The sequence below is a fragment of the Ciona robusta genome, chromosome 11 (genome assembly GCF_009617815.1).
Source record: "Ciona robusta chromosome 11, ASM961781v2".
NCBI lineage: Eukaryota > Metazoa > Chordata > Ascidiacea > Phlebobranchia > Cionidae > Ciona > Ciona robusta.
In genome coordinates, this window is record NC_143245.1 from 1331689 (window position 1) to 1358306 (window position 26618).

General features: G+C 34.8%; 4 protein-coding genes and 2 long non-coding RNA genes across 6 annotated transcripts in view; 4 read left to right on the top strand and 2 right to left on the bottom strand.

Moving 5' to 3' along the window:
• Positions 1 to 70: 70 nt before the first annotated feature.
• Positions 71 to 4133, top strand: LOC149727652 (uncharacterized). Its single transcript, XM_089887724.1, has 4 exons — positions 71 to 309; positions 664 to 780; positions 1546 to 1781; positions 1986 to 4133. Exons 1-4 carry the CDS (start codon positions 272 to 274, stop codon positions 2366 to 2368), a joined length of 774 nt encoding a protein of 257 aa, XP_089743850.1. The 5' UTR covers positions 71 to 271; the 3' UTR covers positions 2369 to 4133.
• On the bottom strand, positions 3200 to 14803 carry LOC149727653 (coiled-coil domain-containing protein 60-like). The gene is made up of 16 exons (XM_089887694.1): positions 14688 to 14803; positions 14239 to 14420; positions 13623 to 13791; positions 12920 to 13011; positions 12331 to 12488; positions 11857 to 11980; positions 11291 to 11473; positions 10324 to 10404; positions 9742 to 9888; positions 9215 to 9310; positions 8666 to 8823; positions 7679 to 7885; positions 6815 to 6980; positions 6360 to 6599; positions 5723 to 5878; positions 3200 to 5297 (listed from the first exon to the last, which is right to left on the bottom strand). Exons 2-16 carry the CDS (start codon positions 14400 to 14402, stop codon positions 4982 to 4984), a joined length of 2457 nt encoding a protein of 818 aa, XP_089743820.1. The 5' UTR covers positions 14403 to 14420; positions 14688 to 14803; the 3' UTR covers positions 3200 to 4981.
• On the top strand, positions 11752 to 12785 carry LOC149727654 (uncharacterized). The gene is made up of 3 exons (XR_016385970.1): positions 11752 to 11962; positions 12368 to 12480; positions 12616 to 12785. It is a non-coding gene; the product is annotated as an uncharacterized LOC149727654 (long non-coding RNA).
• An 825-nt stretch (positions 14804 to 15628) lies between the features above and the next one.
• Positions 15629 to 19644, bottom strand: LOC149727655 (DNA repair protein RAD51 homolog 4-like). Its single transcript, XM_089887717.1, has 7 exons — positions 19503 to 19644; positions 19234 to 19295; positions 18590 to 18790; positions 18206 to 18318; positions 17699 to 17907; positions 16723 to 16833; positions 15629 to 15993 (listed from the first exon to the last, which is right to left on the bottom strand). The coding sequence occupies exons 1-7, from the start codon at positions 19582 to 19584 to the stop codon at positions 15785 to 15787; spliced, it is 987 nt and encodes a 328-aa protein (XP_089743843.1). The 5' UTR covers positions 19585 to 19644; the 3' UTR covers positions 15629 to 15784.
• Positions 16709 to 19509, top strand: LOC149727656 (uncharacterized). Its single transcript, XR_016385969.1, has 5 exons — positions 16709 to 16847; positions 17772 to 17927; positions 18237 to 18333; positions 18604 to 18797; positions 19272 to 19509. It is a non-coding gene; the product is annotated as an uncharacterized LOC149727656 (long non-coding RNA).
• Positions 19645 to 21082: 1438 nt separating the features above from the next.
• Positions 21083 to 26618, top strand: part of LOC149727657 (uncharacterized) — a 33649-nt gene continuing 28113 nt past the window's right edge. Inside the window, exons 1-3 of the mRNA XM_089887741.1 lie at positions 21083 to 22463; positions 22746 to 23181; positions 23810 to 24079. Coding sequence (XP_089743867.1) covers positions 22349 to 22463; positions 22746 to 23181; positions 23810 to 24079 — 821 coding nt within the window. The 5' untranslated portion in view covers positions 21083 to 22348. The remainder of the gene's footprint in view (positions 22464 to 22745; positions 23182 to 23809; positions 24080 to 26618) is intronic.

Below are 26618 nucleotides of genomic sequence, written 5' to 3' on the forward strand. Positions count from 1 at the left end.
GAAGCTCGGGTAGAAGTCCTAGTATATTATCTTCATTTGAAACGCCAAGTAGTATGATGGGGCTTCGCACATTTGTAGTCAATGTGCCATACGTGGTATGTTTTCTATGTAAAACGTGAAGTAGTGCGTAGCAAGGAAGAACCATTCGTCCCGTAGTTCTGTATATTTAGCTAGGAACTGACAGCAGACTTAGATACAGGGAAATTAGATGCACTTTGGTATCAATTTTCGTAATAAAATGTGAAACATTCGGCGAAATTTAAACATTTTTATGATGAAGTCCTTACGAGAATTAAACACAGTTGACAGGTGTGTTACCACATAATATTTTTACTTACGTAGTTAAGTTGATGTTATGTTTCTTGGTTTACCAGTGAAACTGGCATAACGTTTATTTAATAGTGTGTGTGCGGCCTATTTGTTCTATTATTTACACTGTTTTAGTCAAGGTTTATAAAGCCAAAGCTTCTGGAACTAGAAGTTAATTACATTAAAGAAGCATTTAAGTTTAAACGAGTATTAAATGAAAACTTAAAATATTAATCAATCTTTTGAAACTGTGTTTTGGTGGATTCTGCCTAAAATCTATCCCTAGTTATACTATCTATTATTTTTATTTACTTCCTCTTTTTAGTACCTTAAACTTGTCTTCTACTATATTAGGTCGAGAGCAATTTGCGATTACTGTTTGCAAGATGTCACACACAACCGACAAGGGGAATTTGAGGAAATGTTGTTTTGCAAAGATTGTGATGCGAAGGCCCACCCATCATGCATGAAGTAATGTGACGTGTTTTGTTTCATTCAGTTAAATATCACAAGACCTCTGTAAATGTAGCGTCAGAACTGTTTTGTGTTAAGAAAACTAAAATCAGCGCCATATTTGGGAATTTACTAGAACATTTCTTTATGCAGTGCAAAAACATACAATATGTTCTTTACAGAAAGTTATTCTTTTTCACAAAAACATGCAGGCCAGACCTGTAATCTTCGATTAAAAGTTTAAAGAGCATGCGTTCTAACCACTGTACCACTATGCCCCGGCGTTGCTTATTGCAAAAAATATGCAGCATTAATTTAAAGAATATTTAATACAGGGGTGTTCATAAATTTACTTGGAAATTCCGTTGACCAGTTTATGAATAAGATGTTCAGATCATTTCTTTAGAAATCCTATTAAATTTAATGGTCTGTTGACAAATAGACAGTTTTATATCATAATAGGGTATGTGAATGTAACCATATCATAAGAAATTTCGTTGACCGCACTGTCAGACTAAGTTTATAAATTAGATGTTCAGAATTTCATATCAAGCCTCTTGAACGATCGCTTGATTAGTATGGTGCGTGCAGGGTATTAAAGCCTACCCTGAAAATTTTACAAAAGTTTTACATTTTACAACAACATTTCCTTCATTTTTTAAATGTAAAGGACTTTATTCTTAAAAATATACAACCTGTTCTAACAGTTAACCCATTAGTTGTCGTAACCCAAGAAATTTTTTTATAAAATCAAGCTGTTACAGTTTGTTATAACATCTCCAGGTATTCAAGTACTCTTGCAGCCCAGGCATTATCTTATCCTTGGCAGTGCGTTGAATGTAAAACGTGTTCAAGTTGTTTTACAGCCCGTGATGGGGCGAGTATTCTATTCTGTGATGGTTGTGACAAAGCTTATCATATGCTATGCCATGAACCGGAGGTGATAACGAAACCTGAGGGCAAATGGTTGTGTTCTTCATGCCTGAATGACCCCGGCATTTCTCTGGAAGATTTTTCAGGTAGATCTATAAATATTTCGCCAAAACAAGCAATTTTCTAAAGTTTATATATTTATATTTTTATTATTTTAAATGTATATAGATATTTTTCTAAAATAACAAAAACTTTTAAATATTTTTTTTTAATAAATAAATTAAATTCACCCCAAAATAAAATATGTATATATTTTATATATATATATGTAATTATTGTTATATTTTTAGAAGAAGAAAATGGTTTGGAATCTGATGTAGCAAGTTTTAGCAGTGAATTACAAACCAGTGGAGCCAATTCAACCCGACTAAGCACAGTCAGCCCCCCTGTTAATTCAAACCACTCACAAATAAATAATATTCCGGACTCCACTAACTGGACTGCTGCTCAAGTTGCCGAATATTTCACCAATGCTGGCTTTACCAAGCAAGCAAGTGTCTTTGCTGAAGAAGAAATCGATGGAAAGTCGCTTCTACTTCTACAAAGAACAGACGTTGTGAGTGGAATGACATTCAAGCTCGGCCCAGCTGTCAAAATATACGAACACATCGTTAAACTACAACGAGCATCTTCTCGTAAAAGGTCATACCACCAACAGAATGGGATGTCTTAACCTACATTTTGCTATTATTGTTGTCGTTGTTATTTTATCTTGTTACAGACTTTTCTCATCAGTTCACTTTCTATTAAACCTTTTACTGTAATATTTCAGGAAATGTTGCAGATCTACATGGAATGTTATGCGATGATTATTGTTACAACCCCACACACATATATATACTTTATACTAACATGAGCAATGGGGCAGCATATAAAGTTTTCTGACTGGTATTTGTCTCAGCCTTTGATATCAATTTTAAAGACTTCCGTTGTCTAACAAACGTATCTCCTGACATTCTGTGCTGTAAAGCCTTTATATAAGAACTACAAATTACTGTTTTAATTTTATCTATACTGTTTCCTATTTACAGGCAACCGTTTTGTCCAACATTTTATCTTCAGAAAAAATATGTTGCAGCGTGGTTGTATAGTGATATATTACTAATATCTCGCTTTGTTTAATCAAATTTAAATTATATATGTTGGCCTGGTAGTTCATTTTTTTAATTGAACGCCTAACATAGAAAGCCATGCACGTAATATATTTATAAATATTCAACTTCTAATCATGTTTTCTAACTTTTTCTTCCTAATAGTGAATGAATAATATAATATGGATCAGCAGAATTTTAAATTCACTTGAAATTTTGCATATGCCTTAAATTTGGTATTACTAAAGTCTCTAACATGTTTCTAGGTCCTTTGATGAGTAGGGTATATAAACATTCAACAGTTAATATCAGTTGCATTTACCATGTTCTCCTTTTGTTGAATTTTTCTGTGCTACGGATGGTGTATTTATAAGAAAATGTCGATAATGCTTCCATTTTATTTGTAATGTAGCAGTTACATTTATTCTGTTACTTCTGCTACAAGGTATAATGTTTATAATCTTTCAAAAGCTCATCTGTTAAGAGAAGCATAGTGTATTTCCGATGTTTCGTCAAAAACACATTACATTTTTCATACCAGATTAGCCATTGAGTGATTAGTTACATTGTGTGTTGTTTATGTTATTTTAAACAGAGTTTATATTCTTATGTCCAACTTTTGATATTCTAAAATTTCCACAGTTTAGCCAGGTGTTTCACCTTTTTAATCTTATTTTAATAAAATTGCATTTAAAAGAAGGTTAATGTTTATTCAATTAATATGTTATACTGTGTTAATGATATAAAGCTAGATATGGGTATACCAACTACAACTATTTAAAAATTGTAATTATTTTATTTTAGAATAAAAATATACTGGACTGATAAAAACTATGCAATGCTTCTAAATAAAGGTTTCAACTTTGTTTATAAATTGTTAAAGTATATATGTTTAGGATATATTGATGTTTATCTTGGCTTTGGGTTTTCAGAATTCCTGTTGTTTTGTTTCTGTTTGTATGTTCTGAATTTGTAAGATTTGTCATTGTATGTGTTTCCCAAAAAATAAATTGTAGACTTCTTTTGTCAAGACAATTTTACAAAACCTATTAAAAAGTTGTGTACTTGACTAGTTTGGACGATCTTTTAAAACTTTGTCATGAATTTACATTTACTTACATTGTCACCAATTATCGCAGTGATTCATAATTTGATTTTTTTTATCATTTATTTTGTCATTTGTGTTACTATACCCTTACAGGTTAAGCAATGTGAAATTATAGCCTAAAATAGTTGATTTACGTATATAGTCTGTTGTTGAGCAAACAGGTTTGGAAATCTTGTTATAAATATTTAAAATAATTACTGTGTTGGCATCTGTAAATAAATTATCTCCTTTGAGTTAAATTACGTTTGAATTCATTTGATTTGAATTTATTCACACAGTATGATTCCACACATTTAACTAATTAGAAAGTTAAGTTATATTCAAAGAAGACACAGTGAGTTTGTTGGATTGTCAGTTTAACTGCACAAAAGTAAACAAATATGCATAATTATTACTTTGTTTAGAAAAAGGTAAAACATGGTTTTCAAAAACGTTTAACACAGAACTTTGAGACAAATTTGTTCTTTTAAGGTAAAGCATAGTTGTGTTAATGTTAAAGCATAATTATAACAGTAAATTATATTACAGTTAAGTAGATCTCTATTTACACTTTGCGTTCCACGATTGCATCAAAAATTAAAATACAAAATTACTGCTTAATAAACACAGTTTCAATAAAAAGAGGTAAATTAATTTACATTCTGGATGGAACTAAAAAAAGGTAAATAATTTTTAATTGTTTCAGGTAGGATTGTAATTTTAATAAAAAAATACCCTTAGTAGCAACTGTATATCAATGTAGGACCGAACATTTAATCAGAAATTTGCCATGCTAGGTGGAAAAAACTGCTGGAAATTAGTAAGTATAAAACTAAAAAAAATATTTTAATTTCAGAAACAAAGATCAAAACTTTGTTTTTATATAAAGAAATGCACTGAAGTTGCCAAAAATACAAGATCACAAGAAGAGAATAAGATACCCTTACTACACTAGAGAAGCCAGAAAGAATGTGACAATTAAAAACTTGATCCCCAGTGTAGAGAAAACATTAATCTAATTTTACCTAAGTCTCAAAGTAAGGTAAAAGAAAATGTTAAGTAAAATTATAAAATATATAATAATAAGTAGAAAATAAGAATTTTCATTTCAACCAAGCTTTTTCTTGCTCTCGCATCCCATAATCGCCTCCTTGTGGCCAAGTTTTGAGCTCCTCCATTCGTCGAAGTTTTCCGACTTCATCCCGACGATATGCTCCCTTACAAATTCGATCCCGGAACTTATCTCTGGAGAACAAAGCTCCCAAGATCGGAGGACTCGAAGAGAGGAGAGGAATGAATGCTCGGTAACTTGCCGCATTCCTTCCTCCATCTGCATACCTAGCATGAAGAGCTTTTCAAGAACCTCCTCGCATCCCTGGTCTCTGTGGACTTCATCAGGTATGTTCTCACTAAGCATTGTATACCTGGGTGTGAGGTTTGCACTTTTAGTGTAAGCAATGAATGAATTTAACGTATTTTTTTTTCTATATAAATGCTTTAATATTATTAACAAGCATTGTATTTAATATAAGCATTGAATGGATGTTATTTTATACGGCAGAATAAAATGTAAGTATGTTATGAACAAGCATTGTTTTTTGTTTGCTGTATCTTTAATAGCACTTGATGGATTTTTTATCTGAGTTAACCTAAAGTTGTAGGAGCGCTGACCTTGGAAACCCACCCTGGTTATCTTGCACACAAATCAAAACAATTTAATGCTGAAAAAACTCGGATTAACTTATTGTACACCCTATCATTTGTTATGAGGGGGTATTCAGTATTCTCATAAAGTTCCTAGCATACTGTGTGTATACTTATGTAACTACATATTCATAATTTCACCCACCAGTCACATGACACCAAACATGATCTTTTCTTCTTAATAAGTTGCTCCTGTAGGAACTTCTGTTGAGCTGCTGATCTCATTCCTTTTAGATCACGATGTATGCTCTTGGTTCGTGTAAGCATGTCAAACTTAGTTTCCATCCTTTGCTTTCTACGTCTGGTGGGAAATATTATCTTAGTATATTTGTCCGGCACCATAGCACAGTTGGTTAGAGCAAATGCCACTAACCTAGAAGTATTGGGTTCAAGGCTCGCCAAGGCTTCTATTATGGGCATATGTGTCTTTGGGTAAAACACTTAGCGGCAATTGCTCCAACCAAGTGGTCACTAATGGGTTGTCCAAATTATCAGCCATAAATAAAAAAATAAAAATATCCCAAAAATAATTACCCACAAAGTAACATACATGGTAACTCGTAAGCAGGCACGAGGTGTATGAAAAAACAAATTTTTTTCTTGTACAACTGTTTTCTTGTGATTCTTAAGAGCATTGTTTGTTGTTTAAAAGATGAAAGCAAAATATGGGATAATATATTTTAATGATATCCATATAATCCCCTTCCATGGCACAATAATAGGCACATGTATTATAAATAAATAAAAAAACGTATCATAACCAAAATATTTATCTTAATTACTTTTCCAGCTCTGATAATTGGTTGTGTAGTTGCAATGCTTTGCTGTCATTAACTTCGTCAAAACGGTCGCGTATTTGGCCCAAATTTTTCTCTTTTTCGTCGCTTGAAAACTTGAATAGAAATTGTGATGACAGTTTAGCTGGGGAACTCATGGGTCGTTTAATTTTTACTCGAGCAGCACCGGTTGCCGTCCTTGGTCTGCTGGGGGGGTTGTCTTGTCCTCCTTGCATGACAGATGTTCTGCAAATTAAGTTGGATTATTTACACTTATTCATTTTATTCTATATCGGTGAGGGCCAGGGCGAGGCATGCCAGGGGACTTGGAATTTAGGGCATAGTTTCCCCATTATCTCATAACATGTGTTCTATTCTATATGGATGAAGTCCTACAACAAGGCTAACTTTGGAACCGGGGAATTAGGCAAGAGTTGGCTCATAAGCCCAACATAACATACCTTCTTCTAGTAGCAACTGCAGTATGTGGTCTTATTTTCACATTGGTTGGAGATTTATGGATTGTAGGTGGGGAGCTGTAGTCTGTAACTTCAGTAGCTTGTGGTACAACTATCTTGGATATATTAACCTCCTTGTTTCCTATCTTAAAGTAACTGTTCCTTGACCCTGTGTGGTAGAATTGAAGGTGAGTGTACTATATGGAACTCCGGGTTATATGATGTAAGTTATTGTTTTATTGGTTATAGCATGTTTTTATGTTATGTTTTTTACTATGCAGATATACATGGTGTATTCATACACCTCATGCTCAGTGACGAGTTATAACATGGGTGTCTTCTTATACACAAGACATACATTGTGTATTTATACACCTCATGCTCACTGTTGAGTTGTAACATGGGTATCCTCTTATACACCAGACATACATGGTGTATTCAAATCAAAGTATTAATATTTACTTTGTGATATTATGTAAACACAAACTGTCAGATGACAAGTGGCACTTAAAAACATTCATTCAATATTAAAAATTCCACTCAGAAGTTATTTGAATTCCTCTTACCATAGTAGCAACTGTATACAAACAAATATATACTACTGGACTGTGTTCTAAACTTACAAAGAATTTTCGCCATCAAAGCTTTGTAACAACTATCAAAGCTATTAATACACTAAGCTTTTTAAACAAACCTTTGTTGACAAGCATTATCAAAATAAACAAAGTTTGTTTTGAAATAGGTTGGCTGAAATAAACGAAGTTTAAAATAAAAAGATATAAAATAATAAACAAATTTGGCCAAAATAAACAAAGTATCTTTCCCACATATTTCCTTTTGATCCGATTCCAACCATATACAACTTACATTCATACACAGACAAAGGAAGGGTTCCGTTCTGATCCGCGATAATCTTGGCCGTCCTCTCTCTCCGATCCATCTCTCTCCTCACGCTTTCACCAACCGTGGAGAGAAGTTTCTGAAGATGTTCGTGATAATCTCGCTCATGAAGATCCGACTCCTTCCTCCCATCCATAATAGATCCTCCAGCATCAGTTGCTGTCTCATCATCACCTGGGGTGAGATGAATATTAAATAAAGTTTTAACAATTCTAAATAATCTGCTGTGTTTTTGTCGGCCAAACCTTAAAAGAGTGGTTTCAAATTTACTTTCAATTGATTATATATAATATGTACTGATATACACATACTTACAATTGGAACTGGTCATCCATACTAACTGGATTAAGATATAATAAATATTAAATATTGTCTGCGATCTTGAAAAGTTACATAATTTGTAAGTCATGACCGAGTTTATGAAACAGAAAAACTTTATTATAATGGCTGTCGCTACCCAGCCATAAATAAGTTACATATGTTTCATCGGTTACATACCTGGCAACTCTTAAGTGGTTTCCAATTTACTTTTAATTGATTATGTATAATATGTAAGCAAGAATAAGGTGTATGAAACACAACACCCTTGTTATAAAGAAATATAACATAAATACATAATTTTTGTTTATTTTTTCAAAAACTTTGCAAAAATCATATTACGAAGTGTAGAAAATCAACAAATAAGTTACATTCATTCCGAGATCATATTATAAAAACAATGAATAGAAGAAAATCAACATGTATAGTGTAGTATTCTAATACGCTTGGTATCGATCACAGTCGATGAATACAAATTCAAATGGTTTATTATTTACACACTTATTCGGTTACAGTATTTTTAGAATTATCTATTGTCATAATTCCACACACGAGGCGATCAGTGTTGCACATTAACAATTTACAATCACTTGATGGCGTTAGCATTAAACCAAAACACTACATATAGATTCTCACCGAATTCACTTCCACCCATAGTCCAACCGGCCACCGTGGTTGCTACAGATGATTGACCAGCACTTGATGGACGAGTGGGCGATCCATATTCTCCTTCAAAGTCTTCAACAGAGTCGTTGTTGACCAATGTACCGAGTATTGATCGCGCAGATGGGGGTCTGGTGGAATATGATTATGAATGAATGTAACTTGCTTTATCCTCACATGACTGGAAAAGGTCAATAACGTTATAACGCACGTGTTCTGTTTCATACACCTCGTGTCCGCTTACAAGTTACTAATAAATATGTAACTTTGTGGGTGGTTGTTTTTAACATATATTGTATGGCTGTGACCAAAGACACATCATCAAAGGACCCAAGATTCAGTTCACTCTCGTGGCCCAAGGTGCTAATGTACCATGCCAGATGTTGAGGGTCACTTTCAACTTAGTCGGTTTATTACTTTGGTAAATGTTTTCCCTTAACTTATTGTACAATGTGTTATCATGACTAACTTAGACAAGAATATATCATGACATCACAATGAGGATTATTATGACATAATCACCTTGGTAACCTGTCACCGTGGTAACCACTCAAATCACTCGCATGACTCGCGTTACGTTTCATACTTAGGTTGAGTTGCTTTTTACGAGTTTTCATTCTGAAATATTAAACAATGTCGATAAGAAAATAATGTTCCTTTATCATTTTCATTTTTTGCAAGTAAAATTGATAAAATTTATAAAATTAGGTGTTTTTGTTAAATATTGGTAAATTATATAGGTTTTAGATTATGAGATTAATGGAAAGCTTTGTTTAAATAGAGGTGTATAACACTTTTATGAAGAAGCTAACAAAACAACAACAAGAACAATTGTTTGTCAAATATGAAGCTAACACAAGCAAACGTAACACTTATTTGAATAAAAAAAATACTGATTTTTATAAAAAGGTTCCATACTTATTTTCTTGAAATATTTGGCACAAAAGGAAAATGAACATCTTGCTTTAATATATAGTATTCACAGTAATAATTTACAATCACTTGATGATGTTAGAATTGAAACAAAACGCTACAAAATGAAATATCACCTTGCAAGTATTCTATGGCTTGGAGCTCTGGTAAATTTAGTCCATTTATTGTTGTTTCTTTTCTCCTGGGTGATGATACGAGAGTCTCGAGTTTTACCCCCGCTGTTAACTTTGTTCCAACACTCAATGATTGGAATCATCACTTTGCTGTTGGAGGTGGAATAATGTAAATTATCATGAGAACAAGAATTATTTATACAACACTGAGGTTTTACAACTTGTGCAAATCAATCGTTTTTTTCAGTATGTTGTGAAAATGTTTAATCAATATAACTTATTTATCTTCGTGTTGTTACGAGAAACCATGTATGTTACTTTGTGGGTGATTATTTTTTGGGGATTTTTTCATTTTTTTATGTATGGCTGATAATTTGGACAACCCATTAGTGACCACTGGGTTGGAGCAGTTGCTGTTAAGTGTCTTGTCTAAGGACACATACGCCCACAATCGAGCTTTGAACCCACCTCTGGGTTACAGGGAGGAGCGCTAACCACTATGCCATGGCACCAGACAACTTACATATATATACATATACTCCCATAGATACATATATAGATACATTAGTTTATTTATATACTTACTATTGAAACTGGTCATCCACATTATCCTCTACCTCACATGCAAGCAATATCCAATGCACAACACATAGTTGTTTCCAAACACTAGATTAAACAATATGTAAGTGTGTGAAAAATATGTTACATAGTTGTTTTGCTTCCAAACACTGAGTTGAACAGTTTATGTGTTGGAATTTTGCAAACATTTTTTTTTGTTCTTTTAGGAACCAAAATGAAATTTTTAATATTAAAAAGTCCAACTGTATTTTCTCATGTTTTTGTTTAAACTGTTTGAATTTTAGAAGTTTGACGACAGATTTAATTAAAATAAGTTTCACTTTAAACCTTAAGCAAACATTTCAACACTTCATCCTCTTGGTTAAATATAATTTGGAACAAAAGTTATTTAGTTTAAAGTTTATTTAAACCAGTGTTTCTCAAACTTTGTGACTTCAAGGTTGGAAAAACCCACTTAATGAAAAAACACAAAACTAAGTTTTTAGTAATTATTTATGTGTTCACTGTGTTTATTTATTCAAGGGGGAACAAAATACTTTGGATAATTTGTTAGGTGCTGTTAGAATAATAACAGTCTGTGTTTTAATCAGAATGACAGAAAAACCTACAAAACACCCATGTTCTTTGACAAGATACTTAATGGCAATTTTCCCTAGCCTAGTGGTCACTGATCCGTTGTTAAATTTATAGATACTCAAAAAAGAAAAAAAGAAACAATTACCCCCAAAGTTATGTACTTGGTAACTTTAAAGCGGACATGAAGTGTATGAAACAAAACACTCATGTTATTTTCACCAGTTTTTCTGGTCACTTCATGGGTTGTCAAAATTGTTGACCAAACACAATAAAACAATTACTCACAAAAATGTGACAACTCGTTAGCGGGCCAAAGGTCTATGCAACAGTATACCCGTGTTATAACCTCTTAATTTGCCACTCCAGGAAAACAACAAGCACCATTGATTACACACACCTTTCCGTAACATGGTCTCCTTTATCGTGGATGGGGAAACCAATATTACTTGAAAATGGGGTGAAAGGTCGCACTCGCTCTGATATCGGAATGTGAACTTCTGCTTTCTTTGCCACCATAGAGGTAGAAGGGGTTGTAGGCATGGGAGTGGCATGCTGCTGGTCAATGGGCATCGCCATTAAGCTGAACAAAACAACAGGTATGTTTGTGTGGTGTTATATTACATGGTTCGTTCATTTGTTTGAATATATTGTTATGATAGGCGGGAAAATGGGTTTGTTTGGCCATTATTGGAATTTTAGTTCACAATTAACATTTATCCGATAAACTTAAAGTATTGTAACATTTTAATCAAATTGCTTTTTATATTTTCAAGTTTTTTTGGCTAAAATAGAATTGTTCTAATAAGTCTTAATTTTAAAATTTTCTTATTAAAAAAACATGCGTTGAGTAGCATCAGTAGTGTTATTATTTAAAGAACCATTTCGTCTGCAGCCTTAGATTTTACATTAAAAACCCATCATGCCTACAGTTACTGAGTTACACACTGCATTTATTTAAATCACCTTCCAACTCTTTTTAAAGACATCTTCTTTGGCACAGGACTAACTGGAGGATCTCTGCTGAACTCTTGTTTCAATAATTCTTCAACTGCTGTTGTGTCATACGCAGGTTTGGGAGGTTGCATACCTGGAACATAACTTGTTTATCTTATCGAATATGATAAAAAAAAACCAGCATCATGGGACAGCGGTTAGCACGCCTGCATGTAGACCAGGAACAGAAGCTTCCAGACATTGTAGGCAAATATGTCTTTGGACAAGACGCTTAACAGAATACCCCAATGATCAAATATTATAAAAGCGTTCATAAAAGTTAAAATTAAAGAACCAATGATCTATATCAAAGTATCATGAATAAATTATAAAGAAAGCAGCAGAACAACGGTGGCTTCATATTTAATAGACTCATGATTAAATATTTTTCCAATCGATGAACAAATGAAGTAAACAGCTTTACTACAAAAAAAAAGTTTATACCTTTAGTTGTTTTCATCTGGTTTTGTTTTTGCACCAGAAATGCCGTTTCCCGTCGGTTCTGTTCTTCCTCGAGCATTGGGAAGAGTGCGTGTCCCATTTTTACCTTTGTCATTGTTTGCTTAACTGACAACAGATCTTTCACTAAGTTTTGTAAGTCCCTGGAATTAATAAGATGTCTTGTAATAATCTAGATAGTTTTAACTGTATTGTGCACGTTTGTGATTTTGTATCACAAAACCAAAATACTAAAGTATTATGTAATTTTCATTTTGTTTTAAATATCAGTTTCTAAACTACTGGTTTAGTGGGTGAGGTCCTACAGTGTGGCTCGCCTTGGAACCTGAGATTTACACAAGAGTTTTCCCAATACCCGAACACCCAAGGTGCTACTGTTTAAACCTCACCAGATGCTGAAGCCTATCGCTTCCCAGAAGATAAACTGTTTTAATTTAATCATACAATATTTGTGATGTTATATCAAAAACAAAGCATAAAAAATCTATGTTGAATTGTCCATAATAGAACTACTGGTTTGATAAACCACCCATATATAAACAATATCAATATATAAACATAGATATTTTCTTACTTTTGTTCCCTATGCTTCATGACAAAGGAGGCAGTCGACATCTGTCGAGATTGTTTCTTTGATTTCTGTGTAAGTATTCCCCGCCTTCCATGCTGTAAACGAGATTTCATTTTAAATTTCATAAAATTAACATCTAATTTGTGTTTGTATGCAGAATATGATGAAAGTTAATATGGCATGGGGGCCAAACAAAAACCAGTGTTTCCTGAAACAACAATCTACAAAGCGTGCCGCAATCTGTTTCATGTGAGTACGCAGCTTATTATTATTATGCAACAATATTTTGTGATACAACCAAAAAATTGACCAAGATGACATAACATGAGCCGAGTGCTCTAATCAATCAAAGGTATTTATTTATTCTCGCATTACAATGTAATGTCCAAAGTTATAACACATGTATTCTATTTTACACCTCAAATCTGCTTAAAAGTTATCACGTAAGTAATTGTGGGTGTTATTTTGTTTGTGTTGTTAAAAATACGGGCAACCCATTAGTGACTACTAGATTGAAGCAATGACTTTTAACTGTTTGCTGGAGGATGCTTACACAATGGTAGATTCTAGCATTTAACCCTGTATCCCTGGTTTACACTGATAACGCTCTACCCACTCATCAGTGGAGCTAAATATTCAAATTAAGATATTCACATTATTTTTGTTTTTCTAAAAAAGCGAAAAAAAACTAATAATCATCACAAACCTCTTTCTCATTATTGTCACTTTTTTCTTCTTGTTTTCCTGCATTATCCGATAGCTGTCCTAGTGACGTTTGTACGAGAAGTTTTGAATCTAGATACAAGGGTTGGCCGACTTCTTGGTATGGTTTCCATGGGTAGGACTTATACCCTTGGCTTGTGTATTGGTGGAACCTGCATTGTGTAAAAGTAGTCAGAAGTTAGGTTTCATTAAAGTAGTAGCACCCCGGGTGTTGGGGTAACAGCCCAATCATGGAATAAATCCTAGGACCCATGGCGTGCTACGCTGTGGGACCTCACCTACATAGAGTAGAATTAGTGAGATAGAAAATAGTTACAATTTTTAAAGAACGTAGACAATGTATAGCAAGATTTGGTCAGTGATAATTGAAGGCAAAAAGGTGTTTTGCCTTTTATCAGAGGCATCTATAATTTATGTTTGTAATATATAAAGTCAATTCTTAGTATGTTGGGCTTATTTAAATTTAAACAGTAAAAAGCCGTGTTTGGCTTTCTATTTTCCATTGCATTCCAAGCATTTTCATAGTATATTATGAACACATAGTACGGCATATTCATTATACTATTAACCTGGAAAACGTAGCCTATAACATCATCTACCTTCGTTCATAATTTGTTTTGAAAACTTTTTCACGTGTTGGCAATGACAGACAGTAATGATTCAAACTTCTTGCTTGTAGTTTTGATTCTTTCACTTCTGACCAAACTGGTACTGGTTTAATTGTAATGTAGTTGCGTGCATCTTCTACTAATGATGGAGACATACCCACAAAAGTACCTGCCTGTAAACACGAGAATATAAAAGGATTATCCAATAATAAAGCTGGTAACGATATTTCAAGGCATTACGGTCTGTATGGGTGAGGTACTACAGCAAAATATACCTGATTTAGGTCAAAATTGACGTAAAATGCGTTTTACATTAAGCCATTTAATGCAATATATATTTGTTTGTTGAGAAAGGGAAATAAATGTATATTAAACTTTGCATAGGTAACAAAAAAAACAAAATTAAAGGCTAATTTTATGAATAAAAACATTAATTTTACCTTTTCACGTACACGCTCGATTTTAGCTTCAGTGCGCTACGCGCGGTAACTATGGTATAGGAACAGTGTTTCCCAACGAAAATATTTTTGGCACAACAAAACAAAAGTATATTGTCGTGGCAATACTGTTAAAGCGGAGTACTTGCTTAATCTCTCTTAAAAATCGCTTACGTCTTGTTTTTAATTCAGTTGTTTAGTTTATCCTTGTTAAACTTGCTATTATCTCCAATAGCTTTGATGAGTATATGGTTGTATCAAAGATTGGTTTTAATCTCTTTGGTTGTATGATTCAGTTCTCGCTGCTGCTACGTACGTCTTGTACATGTAAATGTAATAACCCTAACGGCCTAACAGAACAGAAACTATCGGGTTATATAATGTTAAAATATCCAGAACCAAAGTATATGAAGCCACCGTCTACAACGCACGATAATGCATGTGTGTTCTAAGTAGGAAAGCATAAATACTTGCACCACATTTAATCCGATGCCGTGGCAAATTGTTTAGCACCCATTTTACCCCACAGTACTATATATACAAGGCATGGTCTTTAGCCTACACCTCGCATCAACGCTAGTATTAAGTTTCCCAGTATTAAGTTTTCCCAGTATTTTTGTCGGCGCCGTGGCGTAGTGGTTAGCGCGCCTGCCTGTAGCGCAGAGGTAATGGGTTCAAGGCTCGTCGCTGCTACCATTGTGGGCGTATGTGTCCTTGGGCAAGACACTTAACGGCAATTGCTTCAACCCAGTGGTCACTTATGGGTGGTCCAAATTAACAGCAATATATAAAAAAATAAACAAAAAATCCCAAAAAATAATTACCCACTAAGTAACATACATCGTAACTCGTAAGCTGGCATGAGGTGTTAAACCCGTATGATAACGACTGTCGTTTTCCGGCCACGCAGGATAAAGTAAGTTACATTCATTCATTCAAGCAAATATTTTACATCCTTTATTTGTATATCATGTTATATATGAGATAAATAACAGTTTAATGTAAAGACAAGACTTGTTGACTGTCAACTAAAGCAAGAACATAATGTGAACAATATATTAGTTTATAAAGGTAATGATAATACAGAAAAATGTTTATTTTCAACTTGGCTTTTCTGACTCAATACCAGATGATGTAATAACACATGATGTAGCTCTATAGCCACATCGTGTGGACTTTGTAAGTCTAGCAAGTATTTTATTCACACCCACATGGTGGAGACAAGGAGCAATATGTGGTTGTAGTTGTACTCGAACACTTGGAATAAACGTCCAGACCCTACCAAGTGCTGGTTTGCGACTGAACTGACCTGTGATATAACAACTGCAAATAATCACCAATAAAGGTAACATATAGTAGGGTGGGGAAAGATGGGACAACTTTTCTTTTGGTTTTCTCTTTCCATTTGGTAGTAAACAAAGAACATTTAATGAATTATAAAACCGTATCCTTCCGACTTCCACAGACTGCTGTTAATTGTTTAAAACACGATCAGGCTATTTGGATATTATGTATTAAAGGTGTCCCATCTTGCCCCACCCTACTATACATGGTAACTCGTAAGCTGGCATGAGGTGTTAAACCCATGTTATAACGACTGTCATTTTCCGGCCAGGTAAGGATAAAGTAAGTTACATTTATACATACACACAATTATATAAGACAATACAAAGACATTATGACAATATACATGTAACCAAGTTACTAAGTGATTGCTGCATGCAAGATTTATTGTAATTGTAATAAGTAAGCCACAATTTGTTCCAAACATGCCTTAACAATGTATGGCAATTTTGCATGCTTTTAGCACACCACATAAAAAAATATATTTTCTAAAAATGTTCTATGCACACTATGCATGCTTTTTGCACACCACAAGCACTGTCGGTAGATTCATATTGAATTCTAAAATGTCATAGTGCGCGTAGAACATTTTTAGAAAATATCTTTTTTTTCATTTGATTCTACATACATATTCCAGATTTTGGCTATGCAGCCTTCCATGATATTTAGAATTTGTAGTCAGTATTTTACAGACCTGTTTTATCCTGAGGCCCAGTTACCATGTCATTTGTGATGACAACAGCTAGAGCAAAGTCTTTAGCAACAGCATTCAGTTGTCGACCAATGCTTTGTAGAGATGCCATGCCTGCGTTACATAAGGTAAGTATGAGGTGCACACCTAGATATATATTAGTGTGAAATAACATGTATAAATTTAAACAAAATTTAATATTCAATTAAACAGACATACATACTTTCTTGTGTTCAATTTTAACTTATATGGGAAAGTAACTTTAATATGAAGTGAAAACCTATATACATATTAGTTTATTTTATCTGGCTTGTACTAAAACTAATTGATGAGAAGCAACATGTGATGAAACGCCAAACAAAATCGTTTGGTGTGGACTGCTAGTTTTAATATATAATGCCAAAAGTGAAAGGAGCAGCCAAACTAAACAACCAATGATCCATAACATAATAGTTTATAAATAGTGTCGTATTATTTGAATAAAAAGGTTTCCTAAGCGGGCATGAGGTGTATAAAACAAATCACCTGTGTTACAACGGCTGCATTTCCCCCCGAGGATAAAGCAAGTTACAATTATTTATTCAATTGAATGAATGAATGAATGAATGAATGTAACTTACTTTATCCTCGCGTGGCCGGAAAACGACAGTCGTTATAACACGGGTGTGCACCTCGCACCAGCTTACGAGTTACCAAGTATGTTACTTTGTGGGTGATTATTTTTTATTTTTTTTATTTTTTTTTTGGATTTTTTTTTTCATTTTTATGTATGGCTGATAATTTGGACAACCCATTAGTGACCACTGGGTTGGAGCAATTGCCGTTAAGTGTCTTGCTCAAGGACACATACGCCCACAATGGTAGCAGCGACGAGCCTTGAACCCATTACCTCTGGGTTAGAGGCAGGCGCGCTAACCACTACGCCACGGCGCCGGATATTATTTTGTACAAAGTTCCTTATTTTGTACAAAGTTCCTACCTTCCACGAAGGTCCCGTTATAAAGGACAGTTGAAAGTAATGAAGTCACTGAATCAATGATCACAACCTTTAGGGATGAGAAAAATGTTTCGTCTTGTGCCGACATTTTACGCCGTACAAGATCAAGTGTTTCACGAAGTTCTGAAACTTCAAAACATCGCGAGACTCGGATTCGAGATAATGTTGCTGATGCATTGTGGGAAGGAAATCTATGACGAGATTTGTCAATGTAAGAAAAGTTATTTTTAGAGAATAAAATGCATGAACTATTTTATAGAAAAAAGTGCATATTTCTGCATTTTTATCTAAAAAACTTTTATTAAAATTGTTCTGTAATTTTGTATGTATTCTGGTTTTACCCTTTTTTGGGTTTAACTTTTGCATCTGATGTAACATTAAGGATTGCAAGACTTTTTCTGCATGCTCACAATCCAATGTTCAAACCAAAGTATACAAAGTAAACTACTTTAACAAAGTGACGAACCCTCATGTGTTTACTCTATTCACCTTTTCTTAAATATTTCTCCCACCCTTACAGCAGAGAAACCACCAGCCGTATCGATGTAAATCACGTTCTGATCGAATGAAGCCGCCACGTTGACCGCAAATGTTTCGCACAGCTGTAAATATAAGTGGTGGGTAGTTTACAAAGGAACTTAATTTTGTCATTTTAGTACTAAAATAAGCGAAAACACAATTTGTTAGTAAAAAACTCAAAGTTATGTGATCAAAGTTAAAACTCATGCTGCCGACCCACATTAGTGTTAGTATAATAATTAATAACCATAGTTTTAAAACCACTTTCAATCTAATTACTTAATAAACTTGGTAATAATACAAGTAGATTCATTTACAACAGTTTGAGAATTATTACTGCCACAAACTAAACACCTGTGTCTTTCCAGATGAAGACGGCCCAACGATCTCTGTTACTTCCCCTGTGTAGATCCCCGCATCCAGAAGATCATCAAGACTCTCGCATCCAGTTGGAAGGACAGCGAGCGTGCTCATCGTCTCGTGGAAGAGGTCGAGTCCGTTGACAGGGAAGGAGGAATATTGAGCGAGGAGAACGCGACGGATTGACATAACTTTCTAACAAGTAACTAAACTTAGCTCTTATAAATAGGTTGTTGAAGCCAGGTGTATTGATTGTTTTTGTAAAATTAGTGAAATCAAAATAGTTAAAACAGCAAAAAGATAAAAATTAACAGCAAAATAAGTTGTTAAAACACACTATATAAAAACTTCTGAAAGAAAATGTGTCAAATAAAAGTGTGGCTGCTAAAGGGGCATTGCTTCATTAAACACATCCAGGGTAACTATTTAAAATATGATCTTTTGTTTTATTAAATATATTTGTGTAACCTCTGAACAGTTACTGTTTGAATAGAAAGAGAGAATTAGCATTAGCCAATAGCTGAACAATTAATCTTGACTCAAGAATATTCCTCTATAATGCATAACATATATAAAGAATAAAATATTTTAGGCAGAAATATCAGATGAAGTCCTATGGGCCAATGAATATATATTACCTTATATGGGATTCCACACATAGCAGTTATTCTTTCAGGATCAATTGCCACAAAATCAAGAACTGGAAGAACAGATGGTGTGATTAGCAAATGCTGTGTGAAAACTAAAAATTCTTAGTGCTAGGAAATAATTCTCTCCCTACATTTACCGCTACCGCTAAACATAACAACCAACCACTAACTTCTGTCCTCTAACACTTTCCACCGGCCTAATCTGTAACGTACCCTACGATTCTCCACTAGAACGATTTTTTATATAAATTACATACCTTCTTTTATTCCTTTGCTTTCCAGTTTAACGATAACATCCTGGGTTAATGCCGGGCACAAACCAGCGAGTAGAGAAGGCATAATTTAGATATACAGGTTCATATTGAATAAGTTAATCTTACATTGTATAATAAATAAACGAAATCGTTATCTCTAAAATTTTGGCGCCAAATTTTATTTTGCTGTCGGGGAATTCCCAGGAAAACAACCAAAATAGACATCGCGGTTTTATAAAGTAGTTCCAAAAATGCAGTTCGTTATTTGTAACAGCGAAAAATCGCTTAATTTGGTTAGCGTTTGGAAGTGCATTACGAATTTTACAAATACAGTGCAACATAGGCAATAATAATCCACAACAAAATCAGTATAAATGTCTTTTAATAAATTAGGTAATTTTGGCAGCTTGTTGTGAATGGTTACGTTTATCTTTATTAGACACTGAGGGATTAGCTAATTAATTTGGTGTGTTACGTCACAGCTTAATGACAAAATAAGCTATTTTTACACAACTTCATAACAATTGGCTCTCTTTAAAACATTACCAACAATATGACAGATGCTTCTAAAAATACTGAAGAAGCTACAAAGTTGCTGAAACAGCTGATTTAATTACCGTTTTATATAAGCTCAAATGCGATTAAGGCGAATTAAAACAGAAAGATAATCGGTTCCACCGTTTTGGTGAAGTTTCGTTATTTTTAGCGAAGTAATGACGTAATTTCGCGCAAAGAGAAAGGGAGTAAAGTGAAATGAAGCTGCCAGCTCGATCATCACAAATAGGTTGCCATCACTTTTGTCTGGTGGCAATTCATTCCTCCCTACGAGGCGGCACCTCATGCTGTGCATACGCAGAGTGAGTCACTGATGTCCCGCCGTATGTTTCGAACCGAACATCGTGCCCATCAATCAGCATTTCAAGTTCCAGTTGAACTTTCTCCTTGGGTTTGGCTGGGAACGAGTTAGGGCCAGAGTTAGAGCATACTATACAGAGGAGTGCATTGGAATTTTCAGCAGGAGACCTTGGCAAACCTCCGTGAGGATATTGAACTGTGAGTCAGATTTCAGACGTTTATTGAGAAGTGTTACATAAATCGGTTATTTTAAATGCTTCGTTCATACTCCAGCAATTTTCTAATAAATCAAGATGCGATGTAAGGTGAAGATAAGAGATTTCGGATCAAGGCTTTTAAACGGACACGGTGGATTAGATTAAAATACTTTGCGAAGTAATGGGTACGAACGTGACGATTGTATAGTAGGTCACTGTGCCTGAGTGTAGTTCAATAATTAAGATAAGCGGAAGGGAAAATATGAAATGATAGAAACTTAGATCAAAATCCAACTTCAACAGAACTGTATATATTTCTTCAACTTGCAAAGGCAAATTTGCAAGAGCAGCAGTACTGAAAACTAAAAACATTTTACATTCGAAACGCGATTTTACGGTAGCCAGCCGTTTGACTTTTGTGTTTTGTTTGTTACGGAATTAGATTTAAAATTGATATGATTACAAAAGAAGTTTAAGTCAAAATATTAAGCCAAACGTCATCTCTTATTTAACATTACTTACGTGGTAATTAAATTTAAGATAGTAATACAGTTAATATGTTATCCATGCAAAATATTAAATGATTAAAACTAACTCTACTGTTCTTATAACTCATGACGTCACCAAAAATCGTCGCCTTTTAGTTAATGCGGCTTTGATAGAATAATAAACAATAAGCACAGTTTGCCCGAAGCGCAGAGCGCGCGAAGCGGACTTGTTTATGGTTCCCTGCTCCGTCTCACAAGAAGGGACAAGGCTTTGGGAGGTTGTAGCGAAGCAGTCAATGTTTGTCAGTACAGGCCTTTGGTAATATGGGAGTTCAAACTTTGATCATTCAGCGAAAAGCAGACGGCGAGTTTATAGTAAAGGTTTATAGGCGGCCGCGTTTTTCAAATAATGTAATTTTGTTTCCAGAGAGTTAAGTATTTGGGACAGTCGGTTGATCAATATACTGTTATTTAAATATGTGTTTCAGTTTCCTTTACTTAAAAAGTTGGTTAATAATATGCTACGTGTGTATCTTGTGTATGTGTCTTGGGTTCCAAACCGTGATATTATAGTGTGTAAACTTGTGTTTTAGGTTGTAAGGTGTCGTTAAAGATGTTGAATTATATGTTAAATGTAATGTATGTGTGTGCTAGCCGCTCAGACAAATCTGGATATAAGGATTACGATTTAGCAAATTGGCACGTGCGGAAATTTGTGCGGAGCGAAAAAATGCGTAGTCTCGGTAGTAGCGCAACTAGGCAGTTCTTCGCCGTTGTCTCTCGTGAACATCGTGGCTGGTGGTCTTCTTTTTGCGGGATGTCGACGTGCCTAATGCCGCCAGGCTGAGTTTGATCTCCCGAGAGCAGATTTTGCTTTTTCCCGCTGACGATTGATAGATGGACGTCGAATATGAGGTCTGTTTAGTGATCCAACAGTCGCGCTTTATGCTCAGGCTCACAGTTCCTTACATTCCTTCTCGTGTTCTATTCGGTGGTTTTCCTGCGGCTAAACGTGAGCTTATAAAGCAAGGTTTTAGTGTATTAGCTTATTCGTGAAGAACCGTACAGTCCCTAGAGTAGCTTGTAGTGGGCTATGCTTGTATCAGCACCGACATAAAGTAACGTCTAAATGTTACCAAGTTAGGATATATCAGGCATAGTTAGTACTAAAGACCTATTTTGTTAAGGCCAAGAAAAAATAAATTCTATTATTTTTTAGTTCACAGGCTATGTTCGCCTGAAATGGCAAAAACGCATTGAACGGAACTTAGTATATACTATACCACAGTAACAGGATACCAAGCCCATAATGTTACGACTGAAACAACTTGGGCATATCGGACGCTTACAACTTAAAACATTGCCGTTTACAATTTACGTGATCTGCTGCATTTTCATGGGGACGACCGAACCTTCGTTGTCAGGTTAACATTTATTTGTTTCGTTAAGATTTAACACAAAAGTTTGTTTATGGCTTCGTGTTGTAGCAGCCCCTATGTTATGTTCAGTCTACCTTTTTAAAACAGCCTCAGTGCTTTTTTGAAAGTTGTGCATTGTTGTGCTGATGGTAATCATGTTAGTTAGTTTTTAAATGCAATTTTGTATCACACAACATTTTTATAGATGATTCATTCTACATTTTAAAGGGAACTGACTAAGTTGTTTTTACCGTTGTTTTTACCGTTTTTAAGTTGTTTTTACCGCAGGCTCAAGTAATCACGGCGGCAACTTCGTAGCTGTGGTGTCCACCATGTATGACAACGTTGATTACGTCGATCTAATGAAGAAACAAAACCAAATCGATGAAAGCATCTTCGATAGCGACCACACCCATAAACTGAACCACACAAGCGCCGGATTCAATCTGCTTTGGATCATTTCGTCTCGGATGAAAATGGGAAGAAATCCGAAAAAATCCGAAGTTTTACGAAGAAGCAACGCAACGGAAGGCGAAGTGAGCCTTCATTCAAACCTCCCGCGGAAAAGTCTCCAGTATCATCGGATCTTATTCAGTCGCCCAACACCCAGTACACCACCAGCACCAGACACACGTAACGCTACTGTGAGGGTCAACAAAGTGATCACTGGCAGCCACATTGGATTTGAACTTGAATTTAAAGTCGATGAACACTCCGGGAGTGGGTACGTTAATTCTGTTCTATATTGTATTCTATATGGACGAGGTCCAAAACCATGCCACAGGGAATGGGGTTTAGGCCAGTGTTTGATTATTTCCCTTAATGTAGTTATAATTCGTTATTCATAATATTCAACAAGGTGAGATACTGTTACAAGGTAGGCCGGGGCAGATTTTGGCTTGAAACGTCTCATCCCCCAGTGTTAAATTTATTAATTCTGACCCTGACTCGTATGAAATAACTTGAACATTACGCTCTTCGTCCCTTTGAATATGATGCTGTGTAACATAATGTTAAATACCCAAGTTCGTAATACCTTTAGATACAAAAACGTAAAGTAAAATGGAAACATAAAGTTACAAAAACGTAACGGTTATAAATAGTAGCCGTTACACCTACGATTTGAATACAATAACATCTTATGCGCTGTTGTGTAGATATGAATATTAAGTGGCCTATTTTTAAGAATTAGAAACATGAAAGCATTATGTGAGTCACACCCGCTAAACCGTAAACTATGACTTAATTGCAATTGTTAATAGGTTATCTACTCATGAGTAGCACGGTGTGGTTTGTATACGAGTGTCTGAGAATACCTTGCGAACTAATTATGCTCTTCTCGCGTTTCTCAGGTATTTAATTACCGGGCGATCTCTTGACAATGTCCGGAAAAAGGAAGACCCTTTGCCCCGGGAAGACGAGGTCAATTCTACATCTGATTGGAGATCGAATTCAACATCAAACTCGAGAGGAGTTTCGTCTTCTTGGTTTGGTTTGTTCTCCGAGGTCAACGGGACCAACATGACACTTAAGTTGGAATACAGAAACGTTGAATGGCGAGGACGAAGAAAGTTTGTGGTTCCGATCGAAGGAGCAGAGTTTAAGATCGGCGACTGGCACAGGTAGGACATATACGCCTTTGCTGATCGTTTTGCTAATTTTTATATTAGGTTGGGGTAAGGTGGTACATGCTTTCATTATTAAACAAAGAACATTTACAAAAGAACATAGAAAGAATATAGAAAGTTTCACCTAAAAATGCAACATAACTCAATATATATAGTAGGTTGGGGTAAAATGAAACATGTTTTCATTCTCTTTTATCGTCTTATTTGGTAGAAAGCATATCTACAGAGTTTTTCTCACGACTATAAAAGAGCGTTGTTAGTTATTAAAATTACTATTAGGAAACATGAGATGATATGTTCTAACGGTATTCATTGTATAGTAGCGTGGGGGAATATGGGATACATTTTCATTCTATTCCCTCGTCCCGTTTGATAGTAAACAAAGAAAATTCAAAGAATTATTAAACCGTATCCTCACGACTCCCTTAGACCGTTGTTAATTGTTTAAAACACGGTTAAGATACTTAGATATTATGTGCTAAAGGTGTCCCCGGCACCCAATACTATATAAAAATATATTTTGATTTTTGCCGCGTTTTGTCGACTTTAAAGTTTTTAATCTCGCGACTTGTCTGCTTAGTGTTACAAGACCGGCAATTGACTCTAAAAATTATTTGTTTTATTGTAACATAATGACATATAGAATCAAATGTAGCTAAACGTACATTTGTTGCATTTAGTCAGCCGTGAATGACAATATATTTTAGTGGGCCATGAGTCAATCTAAGTGTAGTCGTTCGATATTTGTAGCATGGTAATATGTGATTTATAGTCTGTATTAGTAAAGTGTGGATACGTATATATAAGATGTATTTTGTCCAAGTGGAGCAATTGAACACGCATATGGTGACGAGTGACACGCAGTCGTTAATGTCGCTTTGTGTTTTTTTTTAATTTTCGATGTTTTACATATAATATAGTACAGGGGGGGGGGGAGATGGGACACCTTTAACACATATAATATCCAAATAGCCTGATCGTTTAAAACAATTAACAAGTAAACAAAGACTGTTTACACATTTCTATTTTATTTTTATTATTTATATATGAATCAAAATATTGAGCTAAAATAACTGCACATTTTTTGTTTATCCCTTTGATTACAATAACAAGGATTTATATTGAATTAAGACATCGAAGAATTAACAGCAAAACAACATTCGGTATAAAATTCTAAACAGAAAAATAAACAGTTAATTATATTCAAATCGTGCTTAATTTCTCAAATTCCGTATCACTCCACAATCCATCACTGAGGTCATATATAGGCCGTTGCGTCTGCTTGTTTATTGGCAGCGTAACACCGAGAGCCGACTGGCGTTCGAATCACTTCCTGTGCTTTAAAGAGCAAACCTTAAAAAGCGATAATTTCGTCTCTTCCGTAACTTAGTTTATGACGTATGGCGAGTAAAGTAATCGCCCGTGGGTAAAATTGAGCTTTGCCTACAATATTATAGTTTAAATCCGTCGCACTTAATTATTGCAATATGAAAGGGTATGCTGTAATTAAACTTACACCACTGTATGGTAGTAAGTTCTCATTTTGTCAGCACCAGCCATTTTTTTACGAATTAATTAACTATTCAAAAAAAATATATTTGAATTATTTTGAACCTGTTTTTGTACAATAGTTATTGTAAAAACGCCCTTTCTGTCAAATATAATATAATGCCAAATCATCATTAGGCATAAATACGTCGCCGAAATAACGGCTCGCAAAATTATACTCCAAAAAAGCTTTGATTCAACTCTGTTTTTATTTTACATCGTAAAAACAAAATTATAAAAAACACTTTTTCATTTTTTGTTTCGTGTTTCTAAAACATTCATCGCCAATTTTTCCGATTAGTTTTAGGCAGTGTTTCCCAACTATTTTTGTCCCGTTTTTAAAACTACAGCACAATTTGTTGTAGGTGACGACAAATAACTTTAAACCGCATTTTACTTTACCTACGTGTACCACAGTTTAACAGCTACAGGTTTAATGTATACGATACCTATAAATTCGATTTTATAATTATATTTCGTTAAAAAATAAAGTTTTACATTGGTTCTACTCGCTGACCGTTTTTTTTGAAGAATGATTCGTACCGTTTACATTTTATACGCCTAGGACCCTTTACCGCCTATGTATAGCAATACGCGTAGTATAATTTAAACCAATGCTTTCGATTTTCTTTTAATTCAATAATCCCCATGACCGGATGCTTATATGACCGGTGACCTTTAACCTTTTGTTCCGCACCACCGCGCACGCATCAGCGGCATCGTCGGCCAAGCTGTCCGCACACTTCTGTTGCTCTTATCTATCCCCCCGGCTCTCTGTATTAAGGACCACCGTGCCTGCTGATTGATGGTGCGGGGAAATGCCTTTGACTCCTTGGTAAGCTCGCCAAAGCACGTTGTAATTCGAAATCCGAATAACACACCAGATGTGTAGGGTGAAGCGGAGATCTTACTCGAGCCCCTTTTTTACCGCAGAAGAATGTTGCGAATTTTTCTTTTTAGGGAATCGGACAGACCGCGCCTTCTG

Bases quoted from the DNA above. Each gene is read 5' to 3' on its own strand.
- LOC149727652 (XM_089887724.1), top strand. From the start codon at position 272: ATGATGAAGTCCTTACGAGAATTAAACACAGTTGACAG. The intron at 781-1,545 runs GTAATGTGACGT...TAACATCTCCAG, and splicing joins GCCCACCCATCATGCATGAA to GTATTCAAGTACTCTTGCAG. The intron at 1,782-1,985 runs GTAGATCTATAA...TTATATTTTTAG, and splicing joins TTCTCTGGAAGATTTTTCAG to AAGAAGAAAATGGTTTGGAA.
- LOC149727653 (XM_089887694.1), bottom strand. From the start codon at position 14,402: ATGTCTCCATCATTAGTAGAAGATGCACGCAACTACATTACAATTAAA. The intron at 12,489-12,919 runs GTAAGAAAATAT...TATTAATTCCAG, and splicing joins ATGAAGCATAGGGAACAAAA to GGACTTACAAAACTTAGTGA. The intron at 6,981-7,678 runs GTAAGTTGTATA...TCTACCACACAG, and splicing joins TCCTTTGTCTGTGTATGAAT to GGTCAAGGAACAGTTACTTT.
- LOC149727655 (XM_089887717.1), bottom strand. From the start codon at position 19,584: ATGCCTTCTCTACTCGCTGGTTTGTGCCCGGCATTAACCCAGGATGTT. The intron at 19,296-19,502 runs GTATGTAATTTA...CTGTTCTTCCAG, and splicing joins AAGCAAAGGAATAAAAGAAG to TTCTTGATTTTGTGGCAATT. The intron at 18,791-19,233 runs GTAATATATATT...GTTACTTGTTAG, and splicing joins TGTGTGGAATCCCATATAAG to AAAGTTATGTCAATCCGTCG.